At 32.7% G+C, this 16,924-nt stretch overlaps 2 protein-coding genes across 2 annotated transcripts; both read left to right on the plus strand.

Moving 5' to 3' along the window:
• LOC139493145 (uncharacterized) lies at positions 1-6,419 on the plus strand. The gene is made up of 5 exons (XM_071281318.1): positions 1-363; positions 1,832-1,958; positions 4,258-4,369; positions 4,674-4,810; positions 5,476-6,419. The coding sequence occupies exons 1-5, from the start codon at positions 102-104 to the stop codon at positions 5,819-5,821; spliced, it is 984 nt and encodes a 327-aa protein (XP_071137419.1). The 5' UTR covers positions 1-101; the 3' UTR covers positions 5,822-6,419.
• Positions 6,420-11,046: 4,627 nt separating this feature from the next.
• Positions 11,047-16,662, plus strand: LOC139493146 (uncharacterized). The gene is made up of 5 exons (XM_071281319.1): positions 11,047-11,514; positions 12,916-13,045; positions 13,810-13,930; positions 14,675-14,811; positions 16,149-16,662. The coding sequence occupies exons 1-5, from the start codon at positions 11,250-11,252 to the stop codon at positions 16,588-16,590; spliced, it is 1,095 nt and encodes a 364-aa protein (XP_071137420.1). The 5' UTR covers positions 11,047-11,249; the 3' UTR covers positions 16,591-16,662.
• The last annotated feature ends 262 nt before the right edge of the window (positions 16,663-16,924 follow it).

Consider the following 16,924-nt stretch of genomic DNA (forward strand, 5'->3'; position numbering starts at 1 on the left):
TATGTTAGCTAATCAAATCAAAAGAATGAATACAGACGAGCTATAGATTAGTAAGTTCGTGGTTCATTGCTCGATATTTCTGATATAATACCAGTGTCACAATGGTTAACTGCTCCTCATACAGAGGTGTTTTTCAGTTATTGATAGTTTTACTGATTGTCAAGGAATTTGGATCGTCCAGTGTGCCTGTACCTTTAGGTGATGATTCTACGACTAAAGCTTGTGTGACAAAACCATTCGTTTTAACATGGGACAAGGAAGATTATCCTAATCCTCAGACGGATATCAAAGGTGACTTTTGTGGAAGAGGATGTAAATCTTCATGGATATGTGATCCTGGACATATTATAAGCACTAAGCAAGGTAAATGTTAACACATACTATTATTAGAATAAAATTTGGATATGTGATACCGAAAATATTATATGCACTGAGCCAGGTAAACAAATACTATTAATTGAAATAAAATGAAACTTAAACCCAGAACTGAGCTATGATATTTTGAAAGACTGATTTGTTACCATTTAATTCCATTGATAGCAGTAGCGTATTCATAGGAATTTCAATAATCTTTTCATTGTATAAAAGTCCTCAAGTATAGCCTTTATTTGTGTTTTCCAAACTTTTATTCATGTATAACAAAAGAATAAGTAAAAAAAAATATCAAATGAAATAACAGTTTTCCTTACATAAGTTGAATAAAAATAATAACAAAGTTCCTATCAATTATTCAGTCCTTTCCTTGATATATTTTCATCCCTTCAATACTCCTTGTAGACCCTATGTATAAGTCGCAAAAAAACAGATTTAATATCTAATTTCTAACTGTTTACATTCCTTCAGAATTAAGAAATTTAGCCATAAAAATGTCCACCAAAAGGAAGAAAACGGAAAGTATACATACATGTACACGAACAAGCATTACAAAATGACAAGCTCTGGGCGGATGTAGAATTGTCAACTGATGAAACTACTATGACAGGACATCGATTGCTTTCTAAGCGTCCAGTGACAAATATTTGATGCATTCTCAGGACGAGAACAAATTAACAGTAATACAATATAGGTTCGTTTTGCAAGGAATGAGGACGTGAGATTTGGACTGAAATTGGAAAATGAGGATACGTTTTCGGTTTGGAACAGAAATATTGCCTAACGAACTCATTTAGAGAGATGTTTCCAGGTTCTATAACGTGCAAAGCCTTTGAATTTAACTGCGATTTTGCCTTAATAATACAAACGTGCATTATCGAGTTTAGATTTGGACTGAAACTGGAAAATGAGAGTACGTTTTTGGTTTGGAACAGAAATATTGCCTAACGAACTCATTTAGAGAGATGTTGCCGGGTTTCTATAACGTACAGAGCCTTTGAATTTAACTGCGATTTTGCCTTAATAATACAAACGTGCATTATCGAGTTAAGATTTGGACTGAAACTGGAAAATGAGAGTACGTTTTTGGTTTGGAACAGAAATATTGCCTAACGAACTCATTTAGAGAGATGTTGCCGGGTTTCTATAACGTGCAGAGCCTTTGAATTTAACTGCGATTTTGCCTTAATAATACAAACGTGCATTATCGAGTTTAGATTTGGACTGAAACTGGAACATGAGGATGCGTTTTTGGTTTGGAACAGAAATATTGCCTAACGAACTCATTTAGAGGAATGTTGCCGGGTTTCTATAACGTGCAGAGCCTTTGAACTTAACTGCGATTTTGCCTTACAATACAAACGTCCATTATCGAGTTTATCTCTAGTATAAAGATACTAAAATCTTCACTCTACATTAACGTTAATATTTCTGTATTCTGTTATTTTATATCTTATAGCGGATGCCTTGGACAAGGAAATCGAATCTATACGTACAACAACACCGTGTACGTGTTTATCCTGTCAGGATGAAGGAGGGTATATCATTTCAGTAGCATTGGTACCCTCAATTACTTATATACCAGGGTGAGTTATCTGCCGTAAGTATTTGATAGTTGAAATGAAATGTAGAATAACGAACGAGGAGAAAAAGAATAGAGAACAATGGAGAAAAAATAAATAAAGAAAAGATAAATGGCCATTAAAAATATTACAGAAATGAAGTACCCCTAATCCAGACCCTTGCATATTAATAATAGGAGATTTGAGATCAGTGTCAATGCTACAGCATAGTACAGAGAACATTTTCTAAAAAATAAATATGTCATAGTTTATTTAGATTAAACCACTACCCATTTCTCACTTAATATTGATTTGAAGAACAAGTTAAACAACACTAAAGCACATTACAAATAATTAGATACAATGTGCTATTAGATACATCAATGACTATTCTCCAAAGGATTAAATCAATTATTTTATGGTTTATATCCATCTTCTTATTGTTTTATCTATGGATGAGTTAGTTTCATCTAAATATTTTACAGGGATAAAGGCATATCTAGAATATGGATGCACGGCATACTATATAATAGTTTATTGCATTTTAGTTATCATTTAATGAAGACCACTTGCTCAATCTTTTGGCAAATTATGAGTAAATATATATGTATATGTATGTGAAGGAAAAAGAAAAAAAATTTGCATAAAACACTATTAGCACGGAAAACATTAGAATGAAATTCAAAACAGTGTGGCTGTGGCCATTAATTGACACATTAAAATCATCCATTGACTGGGAAAATTTAGGTGAACGTTTTTTTTTGTCTTTTTAATGACTTATCACTTATACTGCGATTAAAAAAAAAGGGTTGGGATCCCGCTAACATGTTTAACCCCGCCACATTATTTATGTATGTGCCTGTCCCAAGTCAGGAGCCTGTAGTTCAGTGGTTGTCGTTTGTTTATGTATGTGTTACATATTTGTTTTTCGTTCATTTTTTTATATAAATAAGGCCGTTAGTTTTCTCGTTTGAATTGTTTTACATTGTCATATCGGGGCCTTTTATAGCTGACTATGCGGTATGAGCTTTGCTCATTGTTGAAGGCCGTACGGTGACCTATAGTTGTTAATGTATGTGTCATTTTTGTCTCTTGTGGACAGTTGTCTCATTGGTAATCATACCACATCTTCTTTTTTATATTTATGGCAAAACACAGTAATGAATCTGCATCTATGTGACTTTTTTAATCAAATCAAATAGATCATCTATATTTGTAACTACGTGATATATTAATGCATTGTTTAGATACATATACAAATCCAACATGAAGATATAATACAGACAATTACAAACATATGTTCTTTTTCCTTGGAATTTATTATGTGTTTTCCTATAGAAGTAGATGCCAATATTGCTCTTTTTTATATTACGATACGTATATTTCTTGTTATTATTGATCATCTGAATTATAGCGGTTTGCTATCAGCCAGCTAGTTTCCCTGTAAACTTGTATCTAGTTTTTAGAGAATAAAATATCTATTTCTTCCCATACTTTCATTGTATGTAGCTAGGTTTTCCGCGATATGATACACGAGCTAGTTTTATCTAGCTAGTTCGCCTGTTATCGGCATTACATGTATTTCAAATCTCCCCAGAGGAACTTAACTGGCTCACTATTGAGGCGCCTTGAAACGTTTTTTTAATTTTAAAACTGATTTTGAAGATTGCCCTTAAACTATTAGTTTTTATTTAACCATTCATCTGCATATTTTGTTTTTGTTTTAAAATAATTCCTCGTTATCTCATTGAAAGCTTTACCAGTATGTGATGACTAAAGATTTCTCAGAACACCTCTTGTTCATACTTTTATTCAAGAATACTTCCCATCTAGAGAGCAGTTTGAATTTACCATTTTATTTTCTCTTGGGCATGCATATATATACTAGATAATCACCCATTCATAAAAAAAGATAACCGGTCCATCTCTTGACTTACATCGAGAAATTGGCAATTATGATCGGTTGAGATCAAAAAGATGATTTCGGCTTTACCATTGTAAAACTTTCCATTTATATGTAGCAACATTCCAGCAGCACATGCATATGGAATATATGTCTCTCTCCAAGTTGATACGATATTCAAGGGCTAACATTTTTTATGATTTTCTCGATAAAGGGCTGCTGCTTTAATACACGGAAGCTATTACATAGTTCTAAGTTGCGAAGTTGAAATTATTCTTTCGACAAAATTATTATATGATATAGGACCATAAGTGTTAATTACATCCTATTTTATTATGCCACATTTTCTTCTTTTTTTCAACATTGATCTCTTTGAGTTAAGTATTATTTTCAGACTCTGTCATATTATTTTTATTTTAGTGTGCAAAATGAGGCAGTAAAGAATTTTACAGACTATCTCCGCAATGTTTCTTGGTCGTATGGTGATTGTGGCAATGATGTGGTAATATTTATTTCAAGAGAACTTAAGATGGTATGTATTGTCTTATTATATAGCCCCATTGAAACCTTTCAGCTGGACCCTAAACAAAAAAGTTACCTAGTTCAGTGATAATGGACGTCATACTAAACTCCGAAATATACACAAGAAACTAAAATTTAAAATGATACAAGACTAACAAAGGCTAGAGGCTCCTGACTTAGGACAGGCGCAACCATGCGGGGCGGGGTTATTTGTTTATTAGTTGAATCACATTGAATCCTGTTGCAAATTAAAAAAAATGGCAGGTCAAAACTATTACACAACTACAAACGATGAACAACTTTAATAATTTCAGGTCCAAATATCAGCTGGTAAAATGGTAAATGAAATGTTTGGTAAGGAATGCTTGCTTAAAATTCAAACTGAAGCCGAAGTTTTGATGAAGCAAGACAAGATAGTACCAGGATTAAATAATTTGATTTCAAGATTCAGGTAAGCTCTCAATTCTCATTAACACAATGTTTCTTTATTATTTTGGAATAACTGTTTAAAGATGAAAATAAACAATACGTGAAAATACCAATATTTGTTTAAAATCCTTGTTTTCCTCTTTTTTTTATATATATTATATGCCTATATCACTTCGATATAACGACAATATCACAATCAAATTTTAGGACAACATTATATAATGATAACACACAATTTGCTGGTTTCTAAAAGAAACGTAGGAACAAAATGATAAAGATAAGAGTTTAATAATAGAGAGCTGATATGTACTCGTACGAAATAAAGATATAAAGAAAAATATACATACCAAGTTAGCATTTTATGGAAAATAAGAAAGTTAAAACAAGATGTTAATAAAAGTATACAACCCAATGGAAAGGAAGAAAAACATGAAAAATCGAAACAACAGTCCAAAAACACGACACAGAATAATAAATATTGAGGGGAACGAATCTCACTAAAACTGTGAGGTGAACTAAAGTATTCTACGGTAGGGTGCACTCTTCCTCTTCAATAAGTGACAACCATCGTGTTTCTCATAAAAAAAACTCGTGTTTTGTATAGTATAGTTCAATTCCTTTACACGTGTTATATTTATAGGGATATCAAAATAATTCAACATACTAACACCTGTCTTTATGTTTCAGGCAAATGTTCAAATCTAAGTCATGTGACATACCAACCCAAGACAGCCAAATAAATACTGCTTTAATAGTCATACTGATTACTGTTGGAGTACTGTTCCTCATTTGTATTTTCTCAGTGGTTCTACATCGACAAGGACATTGTCAAAGGTTAAACACATATCGTATTAATCTTCCTCCAATCACAATTCGCATACGTAAACCTCGTAAGCATCACCACCACCATCACGACCACGACCATCACGGTCATCACCATGAAGAAAGGAGAAATAGTACGTCATCGCATTCTGGAGAAGAGTTACAACCGATGTACACTGTAGATGATATTAGGGAAGGATTATCTCAATAATGTTCAGTTAAAATTGAGGAAGGCAAGACGTTCGAAATGTATGATGGTAAACTGTTAGGAAAGGAATAACAGATTGGAAAAGTAGCCATAGTTAACCATAAAAAGTCTTGCACAAAGGATAAAAGAAGGTTTACCTCAAATTACCAATGTTATTTATGTTTAAGTCCAACTAGCAATACAGGTTATACTTTTCAGATTTATACACTCCTTATTGCCTCTATAAAGACGACAATGAATGTTCTCGACAGTCCACTAGATAAGTAGATAATGACCTCCTTTTATGTATACTTCAATTGTCAATTTTAGCCCTTTTTAGGTAAAATATGTTGTCTCTACTTTTTTTACTTTTAAACGAAGAGTGAGTCACATGAACAACTTGTGAAAATGTATATTAAAATACTGATAACAGCATTATATGGTAACCGTTCTGAAAATCTTAATTGTATCAAGGAAACGGGATTTTCCGCTATAATCTACCATATTGGAAAACTATTTTTTTGGTATGTTTTTTACTTTCATATATTTCCTTTTCTTGTTCTATCAAGTATGATAGTTTCGAGTATTGATTACTCATGTTAATATATTAATAACATTTTTACATGATATGTTTTTATGCCCCACCTACGGTAGTGGAGGGGCATTATGTTTTCAGGTCTATGGGTCCGTTCGTTCGTCTGTCCGTCCGTCCTTTCGTCCGTTCGTCCGTCTGTGCGTCCTTCCGTCCGTTCGTCCGTCTGTCCAACTTTAGGTTAAAGTTTTTAGTCTTTAAGGATAGTGCGAGTGGGGCATCCGTGTACTATGGACACATTCTTCTTTTTTATATTGTATGTGGTCTAATGCAACGAACCTGAATTGCAAACAGTTGTATTTGAAAAAATAAAATAACATTTTATAAGTGGGATGTAAACGAGGCCAAGAACAACAGTCACATTCATAATCCATTTAGTCTATACCTTTTATAATCTATTAAAGACACCTAATAAAGATAAGATAGAATTCAAAAGAGAATACAAATTAGTAAGGGATTGATTCATCAGATCAAAATACTTTACACAAAAACAACCAACAAAGTGACATGAGATCCAAAGTATCGATAAAAGAGTATATATAGAGGCAACAGTAGTATACCGCTGTTCGAAACTCATAAATCGATTGAGAGAAAACAAACTAAAATGAGGGAAACTTTCCTTAACTGGTATTTCGCTTTTGTCCTTTTCTTTTCTAAATTATGGATGATTTTCTCTAATGCAAGTTGACACAATGTTCTCGAGCTTGCGTTTTAAATCCAGATTTTATAAAAGATGCTGCTAACAATGAAGATATATAACCAAGAGTTCCAAGTGGTGAAACTGTAGCCATCCGTCCTTGGAATGACCTTGAACAATATGACGGATGCCACTTGTGGATTAGGATATGTCTACACTTTCGTTTTGAGGACGTGTTCTTCAACAGACTGTCGGCAAATAAATGCGAACCAACTGTGCTCCTCTTCTTGATTCTTTATTATTATGAGGCTTATTTCATACAGGAACTTCTTAGGACGAAAGATAAGAAGTTAGCAATTCCTTTAACTTTACTTTCCGCTATATGGATGATGTTCTCTCACTAAATAATTCAAAATTAGATGAATATGTTAAACGCATCTATCCCATCGAAATAGAGATAACGGATACAATGAGGGTCGATTGAAAACAGATTTTACGACAGAAGAGATGATTAAGCTTCCCATTTGTGAATTTTCCAATTCTATGTAGCAAAATTCCAACAGCGCCTGCATATGGAGTATATATCTCCCAATCGATACGATATTCCAGGGCTTGTATGTCCTATCAATATTTCCTTGACAAGGGAGCTATTAAACCAAGAGTTTCAAATGAGGAAGCGATATCATCCCTTCGTAAGTTTCTGAGATTACCCCCAGTTTTTGGTGGGTTTCGTGTTGCATTGTCTTTAGTTTTCAATGTTGTGTATTGTTTTCTATCATTTGTCTTTTTCTTTTGAGCCATGATGTAATTTATTTTCGATCTATGAGTTTAATTGTTACTCTGGTAGCTCTCGCTCCTCTTTTTCGGAGCACCCAAGTTGTTGGTGTAGTTCGTGTTCCTAATTTTTTTAGCTTTTTTTTGTGTTTCCTGGATTACTTGTTCTTATCTCGTATTGTGCGTTTTGCCATAGCGTTATCAGTTTTGCTTCGATGTAATCGCACAAGCATTGCCTTCAGAACCTCCCAAAAGACAAAAAGAAAAAGCACCTTGCGAAATTCTTTAATTTTACTTTCCGATATATTGATGATGTCCTATCATTGAATAACCCATATGTCATCCAATACCTACATCTCATATATCCCAGTGAACTTGAAATTAAGGGTACTACTGATGCTAGAAGGACTGCCTCATACCATGATTTTTTCCTCAATTTTGACACAGATGGACGACTTCACAAGAAAATCTATGATTAACGGGACGATTTCAACTTCTCAAATATCAATTTCCCATTTCTCAGCAGTAATATTGATAATACCCTCTGCCCTTTCGTATGGTGTGTACAGGCTCGTACATGTTCACACTATACGAAATTCACATACATGAGTGTGCTCCTAACGCAGAAACTGCTCAAACAAAGTTATGAGGAGTTCAGATTAAAAATGACACTCCTTACTTTTTACGGACACAATCACGAATTGGTTAATCCATACGATGTGTCTTTGTCAAAACTACCACGTGTTAGAATATGGTTTGTCGTTACGTTGTCTGATCTTTTAATTACCGAACGTGATTTATTACCGAATGTGACTGTTTTGCTGAGTGTGGATTCGCATTGCTACTAGACGTGTCACGGTACTTTTCTATCCAAAATTCATGTATTTAGTTTTGATGTTATATTTGTAATTCTCATAGGATTTTGCCAAATGTCTTATAGTTTGTAGTTGTATATCTTATTTTTCTGTTGTATTCGTGTGTAATGGTAAAGATAATTATTCACCCAGTACATCTATTAATTTTTTTTTCTCAATCGATTTATGAATTTCGAACAGCGGTATACTACTGTTGCCTTTCTCTTTCATGATTGAATGATTTATTGTTTATATGAAAATATGGAGTTGTTGAGTAACTGCCACTGAAATAACTATCCACCAAAGTTTAAATGACATGGATATAAGCAACCTTATTAGTCACGGTATAGACTTCAACATCGTGGAAATGTGTGAAGATTTTATTAGCTTTTAAATCGGAGGTCTGAGTATTATGTATCGTAAGACCAATTGGGTGTACCACACTTATGTCATTAATTGTAATTTGATATCCTGCATTTATCATGCTTAACCTTAAACAGGTGAACCTCAAAGTAAAGTCAAATTGATGAAAGAATAAACTAAACAATATTTTTTGGATATAATATTTTTTTTTTAAATTTGTTATTTTTTGTCTTAGATAAATTCACCACTGTGACAAATAAACTCATCATAGATACCAGGACTAAAATTTTTTTATACGCCAGACGCGCGTTTCGTCTACAAAAGACTCATCAGTGACGCTCGAATCCAAAAAAGTTAAAAAGGCCAAAAAAGTACGAAGTTGAAGAGCTTTGAGGACCAAAATTCCTAAAAGTGTTTCCAAAAACAGCTAAGGTAATCTATGCCTGAGGTAGAAAAGCCTTAGTATTTCAAAAAATTCAAAACAATTTATCTGTTTTGGTCGGAGCAATGTTTGTTATATGTCTATTTTGTTTTACTATAGCCATTCTGTCGAGCTGTGCATTATAATTTTTATAAGAATTCGTTGACTGCTTTAAAATTGTTTTTAAATTAATTTCTATGTCATTTTGTGTCTTGTGGAGAGCAATTTTTTTAATATATATTCAAAATCATTATAATTTGAGGCGTAATGAGGTCGATTTAAATGTAGATGATAAATTTGGACTAGACATGTACCAAGTTGCATAATACATTGGAAGGCACTCAAGTTACAACTTATTTCTATAGAAATGAAAAAAAAGCATACACTCTATTGAAAAGACATTATATTTAAAATCCATGTTCTCGGATTCGACTGAAGCTGAGTCCCGTATTTTATTTAAAATTATTTATGTCTAAATTGTCGAACTCTAACAAATTGTTATTTCACCCCATCGGCAGTGTCAGGTGATATAACTGCTTTATTATTATTATTATTATTATTATTATTATTATTATTATTATTATTATTATTATTATTATTATTATTATTATTATTATTATTATTATTATTATTCAGAGAGGTGAAAGATATCAAAGGACATTCAAACCCCATAAGTCGAAAATAAACTTACAATACTAAGTCTGAAAAAGAAAAAGTGAAACAGACAAACAATTGTACACAAAACACAAAAGAGAAAACTAAAGACTGAGCAACACGAACCCTACCAAATACAGGGGGGGGGGGGGGGTGATCGCGGGTGCTCCGTATGGGTAAGCGGATTCAGTACCACAGTATAGACTTCAACAACATGAGAATGTATGTTTATTTCAATCGCTTTCAAAACGGAGGTCTGAATGATATGTAGCATTAGGCTGACTTCTTACAGGAACTTCTTGGAAGAAAGATAAACATTAGCAATATCTTTTAACTGTTCTTTGATTATCTCGCACTAAATAATTTAAAATTGTGTGGCTATGTTGAAAGCATCTATCCCATCGAACTAGAGATAATGGATACAACAGATATAGTTAAGTCTGCTTCATATCTTGACTTACATCTAGAAATTGACTATGAGGATCGGTTGAAAACAAAACTGTATGACAAGAGAGATGATTTTAATAGCTTCCTATTTGTGAACCTTCCATCTATGTAGCAACATTTCAGTAGCGCCTGCATATGGAGTATATATCTTCCAATCTTCCTGTTCTGATTCTATTACCATATTTTCTTTCACCACACCCCTTTTTTGCCCCCCCCCCCCCCAACACACACATATGCCCTCGCCAAACACTCATATTCACACTAAACCTGTACAAACACCAATTTCTACCCTAATTTTTTTGAGTTATCTCCCTTAGAATGATATACGTTTTTCAATGACCCATGTTTTATATCAAAGATTTTAAACACGATTTTAAACACGAATGCAATACTTTATAATTGAACCGGTTATCAAATGTATACAAAAGAAAGAATTTGTATTGATATGTCTTTATACTATGTCTTATTGTTTATGCTTAACTGTGTAGAAAGAAACGTTCAACGGAGTTTAATGTGGTCTAAAAGTATTTGAAATTTAAGAAGTAAAATAATCAATTGATTTAGATATTGCACACCGATTTAATTTTGATATATTGTTCATGTAATTCTATTTTCGGAACATAAAAGTGAACAGTTACCAACTCAACACCTAATTGAAATGTTTTATCTTTATTTATAATTATCAAAAACATAAATTTAAACTTTTAACCATGTTTAATACATTACGGAAAGTGTTCGTATGCTGGAGCATTGCAATTATTTTTACCCAACTTAACAATGAATATGTTTGTTCGGAACACATATACACATCACCAATAGGGAATCATTCAAACTGCGGAAGCAAGCCTAATGTATCACAATGGAATAAGTACAATTTTCCGAATCCCCAAAATGATATACAACTGGACTACTGTGGACGGAACTGTAAAGCCTCGTGGATTTGTGATCCTGATCGTATACTTAGTCAAGACGAAGGTATGTATAGTGACATTGTAAAATATTTTGGCTTTTCTGGTTCTGCCCCTTTTGACCATACAGCTCGTCAATATATCTATACTTCCCTAGCTTTCGATTGGTAGGTTTGTAGCGCTAATAATAAAGATTAATATAGAACAAGCGCTTCAATTTTTCAAAATTTATAAACTGTTATTTCGATGTTATGTGTCTACGCCACTGACAATTGACACAAAAACCGTGATTTAAAACGACAAAATGTTTGTAGGCCATAGTATTATATTGTAAATTTAATTACTATAACACATGATATTAACTTACAGAAAAATGAGATCAAGACAATTACTGCAGTGACATGTCAAAACAAGGTCAAACATAATCAAAGGCAAAAATCAACAAGAGTCTTAGACAACAGTCAAAAGCCAACAACCCAGAACGACGGATAAAGGATATCATTAGATTTCAGGCAAATTATTGGCACATGCTATCATATGATTTCATTCAAATGACAGACATATTATATCTTTTGATTTCATTCAAACTTTCGGAGAATGATATCTTTTGATTCACTTCAAACGCTCGGAGAATGATATCATTTGATTTTATTCAAACATTCAGAGAATGATATCATGTGGTTCAATTCAAACGATGGGCACTGGATATCTCTTGATTTCATTCAGACTACAGACATATAATATATTCCATTGAAATGACAGTTCCAGGGTATATAAACAGTTTTTTTTTATTATTTGTTTTTCATCAGAAACGCACGGATTATATTGGTAATGGTTGGGTTTGTGCGCAATCAAAACAACACTTCCTTTTTTAATTAACTGAACCTCATTTTTTCATTGTTGCTTGTTTGTATATTTACTCAGTAGAGGCGAATGTTGGTGGTTTATGTGGTCTGTTGTCATTCAATTTGTCTTTTGTAATGTCCATTATATATGTATTTTTTTGTATGCTTTTCAATAAGCTACAATGCATGTATAATAGTAAAAGGTTATTATACATAAAATAGTTGTATATTTGTGTTTATGTTGGAAATATCGAATAAGATTATTGAATTTTCCATAATATTACAATATATTGAAATTAGTTATCAAAAATACCAGGATTATAATTTTATACGCCAGACGCGCGTTTCGTCTACATAAGACTCATCAGTGACGCTCAAATCAAAACAGTTAAAAAGCCAAACAAATACAAAGTTGAAGAGCATTGAGGACCCAAAATTACAAAAAGTTGTGCCAAATACGGCTAAGGTAATCTACTCCTGGGGTAAAAAAGTCCTTAGTTTTTCGAAAAATTCAAAGTTTTGTATACAGAAAATTTACAAAAAATGACCATATAATTGATATTCATGTCAACACCGAATTGCTGACTACTGGGCTGTGAAAAGTGTTTAATGTTATGTTGCAGCTGATAGCCTAGAGGATACCATTAACAGAACTGTACAAGACTTTTTCTGTAATTGTTCCAGTTGTCCAAATGGTCAAGGCTTTTACAGTATTTCCGTCGGAGTAGTCAGACAAATTGGAAATGACAATATGCAAGTATTAGTTGTTACAAGTAAAATAGGCAAAAATATGTAAAAGATATGTAAATGTAAAATTAGACTAGAGGTGAAAACTTTAACACGTATGCGTGTTATTTAATGTTATATTTTTTCTACAAATGACTGGATCTAGTCAGGAAAATTACTGTGATGTGTATTGTGATTGACACACAGTTGCATTGTTACTAAAGATATAATCAGTGGCTAACAGATTGATTACTAAGTTATTTTGATGAAATTGACAGATAGTCTATCAATTTGAATATCAACAGACATAACGAATTCGGAGGAACATGACATTTCGTAATTTACTTTAAGTAGTGTATACCCTCGTTATTTACTTTTTTCCCCAATAAGAAGGGACATACCAATACCATACAACACCAATCCGTATTCAAAACAAGCCATGAAAACGATGAAATGAAATGAAATTTATTTTATTTTGGTAGGTTGCAATAACATGTAGATTGTCTTCCCATTTAAATTAATACGTATAATGCACATGTGTATCACTCCACTTACGTCATGCCACACTGAATATGTGTTGTCAAGAAGTCTGACTCTGGTGGAAAGAAACTCTATAAAACTAATTATACAGATTTTATGAACATAATATTATATTATTGCTATATACTGACAGGGAATATTGTCCCATACCACCTATGAATATTACAAATAACATAAAATATTTTTGGCAGAAATTCTTTAAGACATAAATCAGTCAGTTACATCTTTTGTTTAATATTTTTTTTTATCAGGAACCTTTCCGATATAGATGAATTAGGTTCAGAGTTTTCGGATCATCTTAGGTTACAGAAATGGAAATTCAGCCCATGTGACATTGAAGTGGTTGTTGTTTTATCACAGAAGGATAGGCTGGTGAGATATATATTTTTAGAATTTATTAATTGCTCGTTTTGATTTCCTATAAAGGCATTAAGTCAATGCAGCTAAATACATACACTCAAAGATATCGAAATGTTTTAGTCCAATAACTTTAATCATTCACATGACCGGGTCATATATAGTGTAACAATTGCTTATCTTCTGTCATCCAATTCCATCTGTCTTGCTAAAGTAACACAGCTCTGTATACACATTTCGTTATGTTTGTTAATTGGCTTGAATTATCTTACATTAGTTTTCAACGATGACTTACAGATTGAGTATGCATTTTGAAGTCCTCTGGACTCTAGAAAACATTGCTAACCTCAGTATTTTGTATTGTTAGTTTTGTCATTTACAGATTGTAAGTCAATGCATTTCTATGTCTTGTTTATAGACTAGTTTTTTGGGTGGAGGGGGAATACTCTTTTAATGCCACTTTGGTATTTTCTTACTCCTTTTTTACTGACGATTCATCCGTTATTATGTGATAATTTGTCTTTGATTTCCAATTGATATTATGTAATCTATGTGCCTAAACGACATAAATAAATCTTTAAAATTTAGTCTTTCATTTTAAATTTCGTCTCGTGGTTAAGAACCGAAAGTAATAATATAATCGGGGAAAAAAAGAAGAAATTGTTTAGACAACATTTTTTAATGTGTATAAGAAAGATAGAAGTAAAGGCTAATCAAATAGTTTCATTTCTTGTTTATTATATCTTTTTTCATATCTAGATTTGGGTTTCAATTGGAAATACGGTAATACAAAACTTGTCCAGCTCCTTCGAGTATAGAATACGGAATGAAACCTATAACATGTTACAGTCTGGATTGTATGGTGAAGCCTTAATTTACGTGATCAAGGAAGTTGGGTACATATATAAATGTATTTCAATAAGCGTTGTATTTGTGTTTTTAAAACTTTTATAAATAAAGACAACTGTTTGATAAAAAAAACCAAATATGTCATATTCAACGTATGTTCAAACCGAAATATGATTTCAGTTCGTTTGCAAATAAAGGAAGCAGTAGTATACCGCTGTTCAATGGTCATAAATCGATTAAACAAAAACCATTTATCCGAATCAAAAACCAAAAGTCGGGTTGTTGTCTCTTTGACACATTCCCTATTTCCATTCTCAGTTGTATATCAACTCTAAGAGGAAAAACAACAGAACAGTAACATTGAAAGGTAACACAAACAAACGCTTAGATCACAGAAACGAGCTATTTGATAGTAACTGCTTCACTTCCTAATTTTAAGAACAAAATGTGGTTAGAACCTGGTTTAATGACAAGACAAACTTCCCACTATTGAAAGTTAAAAGAACCTCTAAAGGAACCAGCGTCGAACCTGAGTCATTTTTATTTAGTGTATTTATTAGTATCAATGAATTAATTCAAAGTATACAGAACTGATAAGATAAATGAATGTAGAAGAAGAAACTTTAGGGGATGATATATATAGTGCGCACATTATTTGTGATAATAATGAAAAAAAAATGAAGACATTTTTGTCCGGAAGCAATTTGATGTTAATTGTAGAATTCAAGATAAAGTTATATTAATTTTCAAATTTTCTATCGTATTTTTTGAAATGCAGAATGGAATATTAACAACTATGTTATGACACATTGTGGGTACCTTCGCCTTCTCGTTTTCCTCTGTTCGGTGGTGTACGTTGTCGTATTACATTTATACTACATCGCCAGATTTGTAAAACTTTCGAGTACGACTATTGTTATAGTGTTTCGAGTACGACTATTGTTATAGTGTTTCGAGCAGCACACATTTCGTACTAAACAATGTTTATGATCAAAAGGTTTGATGCTGATCTTAATATCTGTTATATAGTTTTACCAAGTTGTTATTAATCAATTGACGAAAACACCGATCATCCCATTTCTAAAGTTTTACATAGTGGTAGGAGTATCAATTCAAAGAACCCTTTGCTCATTATTGACCTGGATACAAGAATATAGTAAGTTGTATCGTAAAATGTCATGAATTAATACACCAAGGCGCTGCACAACAAATACATTGCAATGTATGGTTATGTTTCATCATTTACCAAATCGATACACATCTTTACAGTACGTTTTATACCCAAGATACATCAATTGATACATACACAGTCCTACATGGTGTTTTTGTAAGGCATATGGAAATGAATTGACCTAAAACTCGATTTTTTTTCCTTTTCTACTAGGGAACTGTTCTCCATTGGTGGTCGAGCTTTATCATATAAGTGGTATACACAAGAAGCCCAAGGACTGCCATCAGAAGCTTTAATAGCAGGAATCGTTGTATTCGTCGTCCTGTTCGTTTATGCAACTTTCATGGTACGTAAAGATTTAAAGAAGACTCGAGAAAAAGAAAATCCATCTCTTCGAATAAAGAAACGCAAATACTTTCTCAAAAGTCGGAAAGAGAGAAAACGTTTGGCAGATGAAAGAGGAAGGTTGGCTAAAATAGACATAGAAAAGACCACTGAGGTCACCACAGAACAACACTCAACTGATGAACTTAGTATTGATTTGTCAGAGAGAGCGAAGTTCATTATTGAGGAACCACATTATAGCCCTTGTGTAACCATAACTGTAACAAATGCAGATGGAACTAGCAAGGATTTTGAGGAACATGCTTTGTAGGAATGAGAAAGATAGTGTGATAAAAGAGAGCGAGAGGGAAAGACTGTGATGAAAATGTCATATTATCAATATAAACAACATAAATGTTTATACTACAAGTAGTCTGTCATAGTGGGATGTTTAGCCTGCTATAAAACAACGTTACACCCAATGTTTTCTTTGGGAAAGGCTTGTACCAAGCCAGGAACATGGCTGTTGGTTTCGATTGTTCCGTTGATTGGTAACATTTGACTGTGTCAATTTTTATGGGCTTCCCCCTTTTTGAATTTGCTTTGAAGTTGAGTATTTTGTAAAAACTTTTCTATTAAATGAAAACAACATGAAGTGAAACTTA

The sequence above is a fragment of the Mytilus edulis genome, chromosome 10, assembly GCF_963676685.1.
Source record: "Mytilus edulis chromosome 10, xbMytEdul2.2, whole genome shotgun sequence".
NCBI classification, from domain to species: Eukaryota; Metazoa; Mollusca; class Bivalvia; order Mytilida; family Mytilidae; genus Mytilus; species Mytilus edulis.

What these genes read in the sequence shown, in the direction of transcription:
- LOC139493145 (XM_071281318.1), top strand. Translation starts at nt 102, where the DNA reads ATGGTTAACTGCTCCTCATACAGAGGTGTTTTTCAGTTATTGATAGTT. An exon ending in TCAATTACTTATATACCAGG is followed by an intron (nt 1,959 to 4,257) that starts GTGAGTTATCTG and finishes TTTTTATTTTAG; the next exon opens with TGTGCAAAATGAGGCAGTAA. An exon ending in TTTCAAGAGAACTTAAGATG is followed by an intron (nt 4,370 to 4,673) that starts GTATGTATTGTC and finishes TAATAATTTCAG; the next exon opens with GTCCAAATATCAGCTGGTAA.
- LOC139493146 (XM_071281319.1), top strand. Translation starts at nt 11,250, where the DNA reads ATGTTTAATACATTACGGAAAGTGTTCGTATGCTGGAGCATTGCAATT. An exon ending in TATACTTAGTCAAGACGAAG is followed by an intron (nt 11,515 to 12,915) that starts GTATGTATAGTG and finishes GTTATGTTGCAG; the next exon opens with CTGATAGCCTAGAGGATACC. An exon ending in TACGTGATCAAGGAAGTTGG is followed by an intron (nt 14,812 to 16,148) that starts GTACATATATAA and finishes CTTTTCTACTAG; the next exon opens with GGAACTGTTCTCCATTGGTG.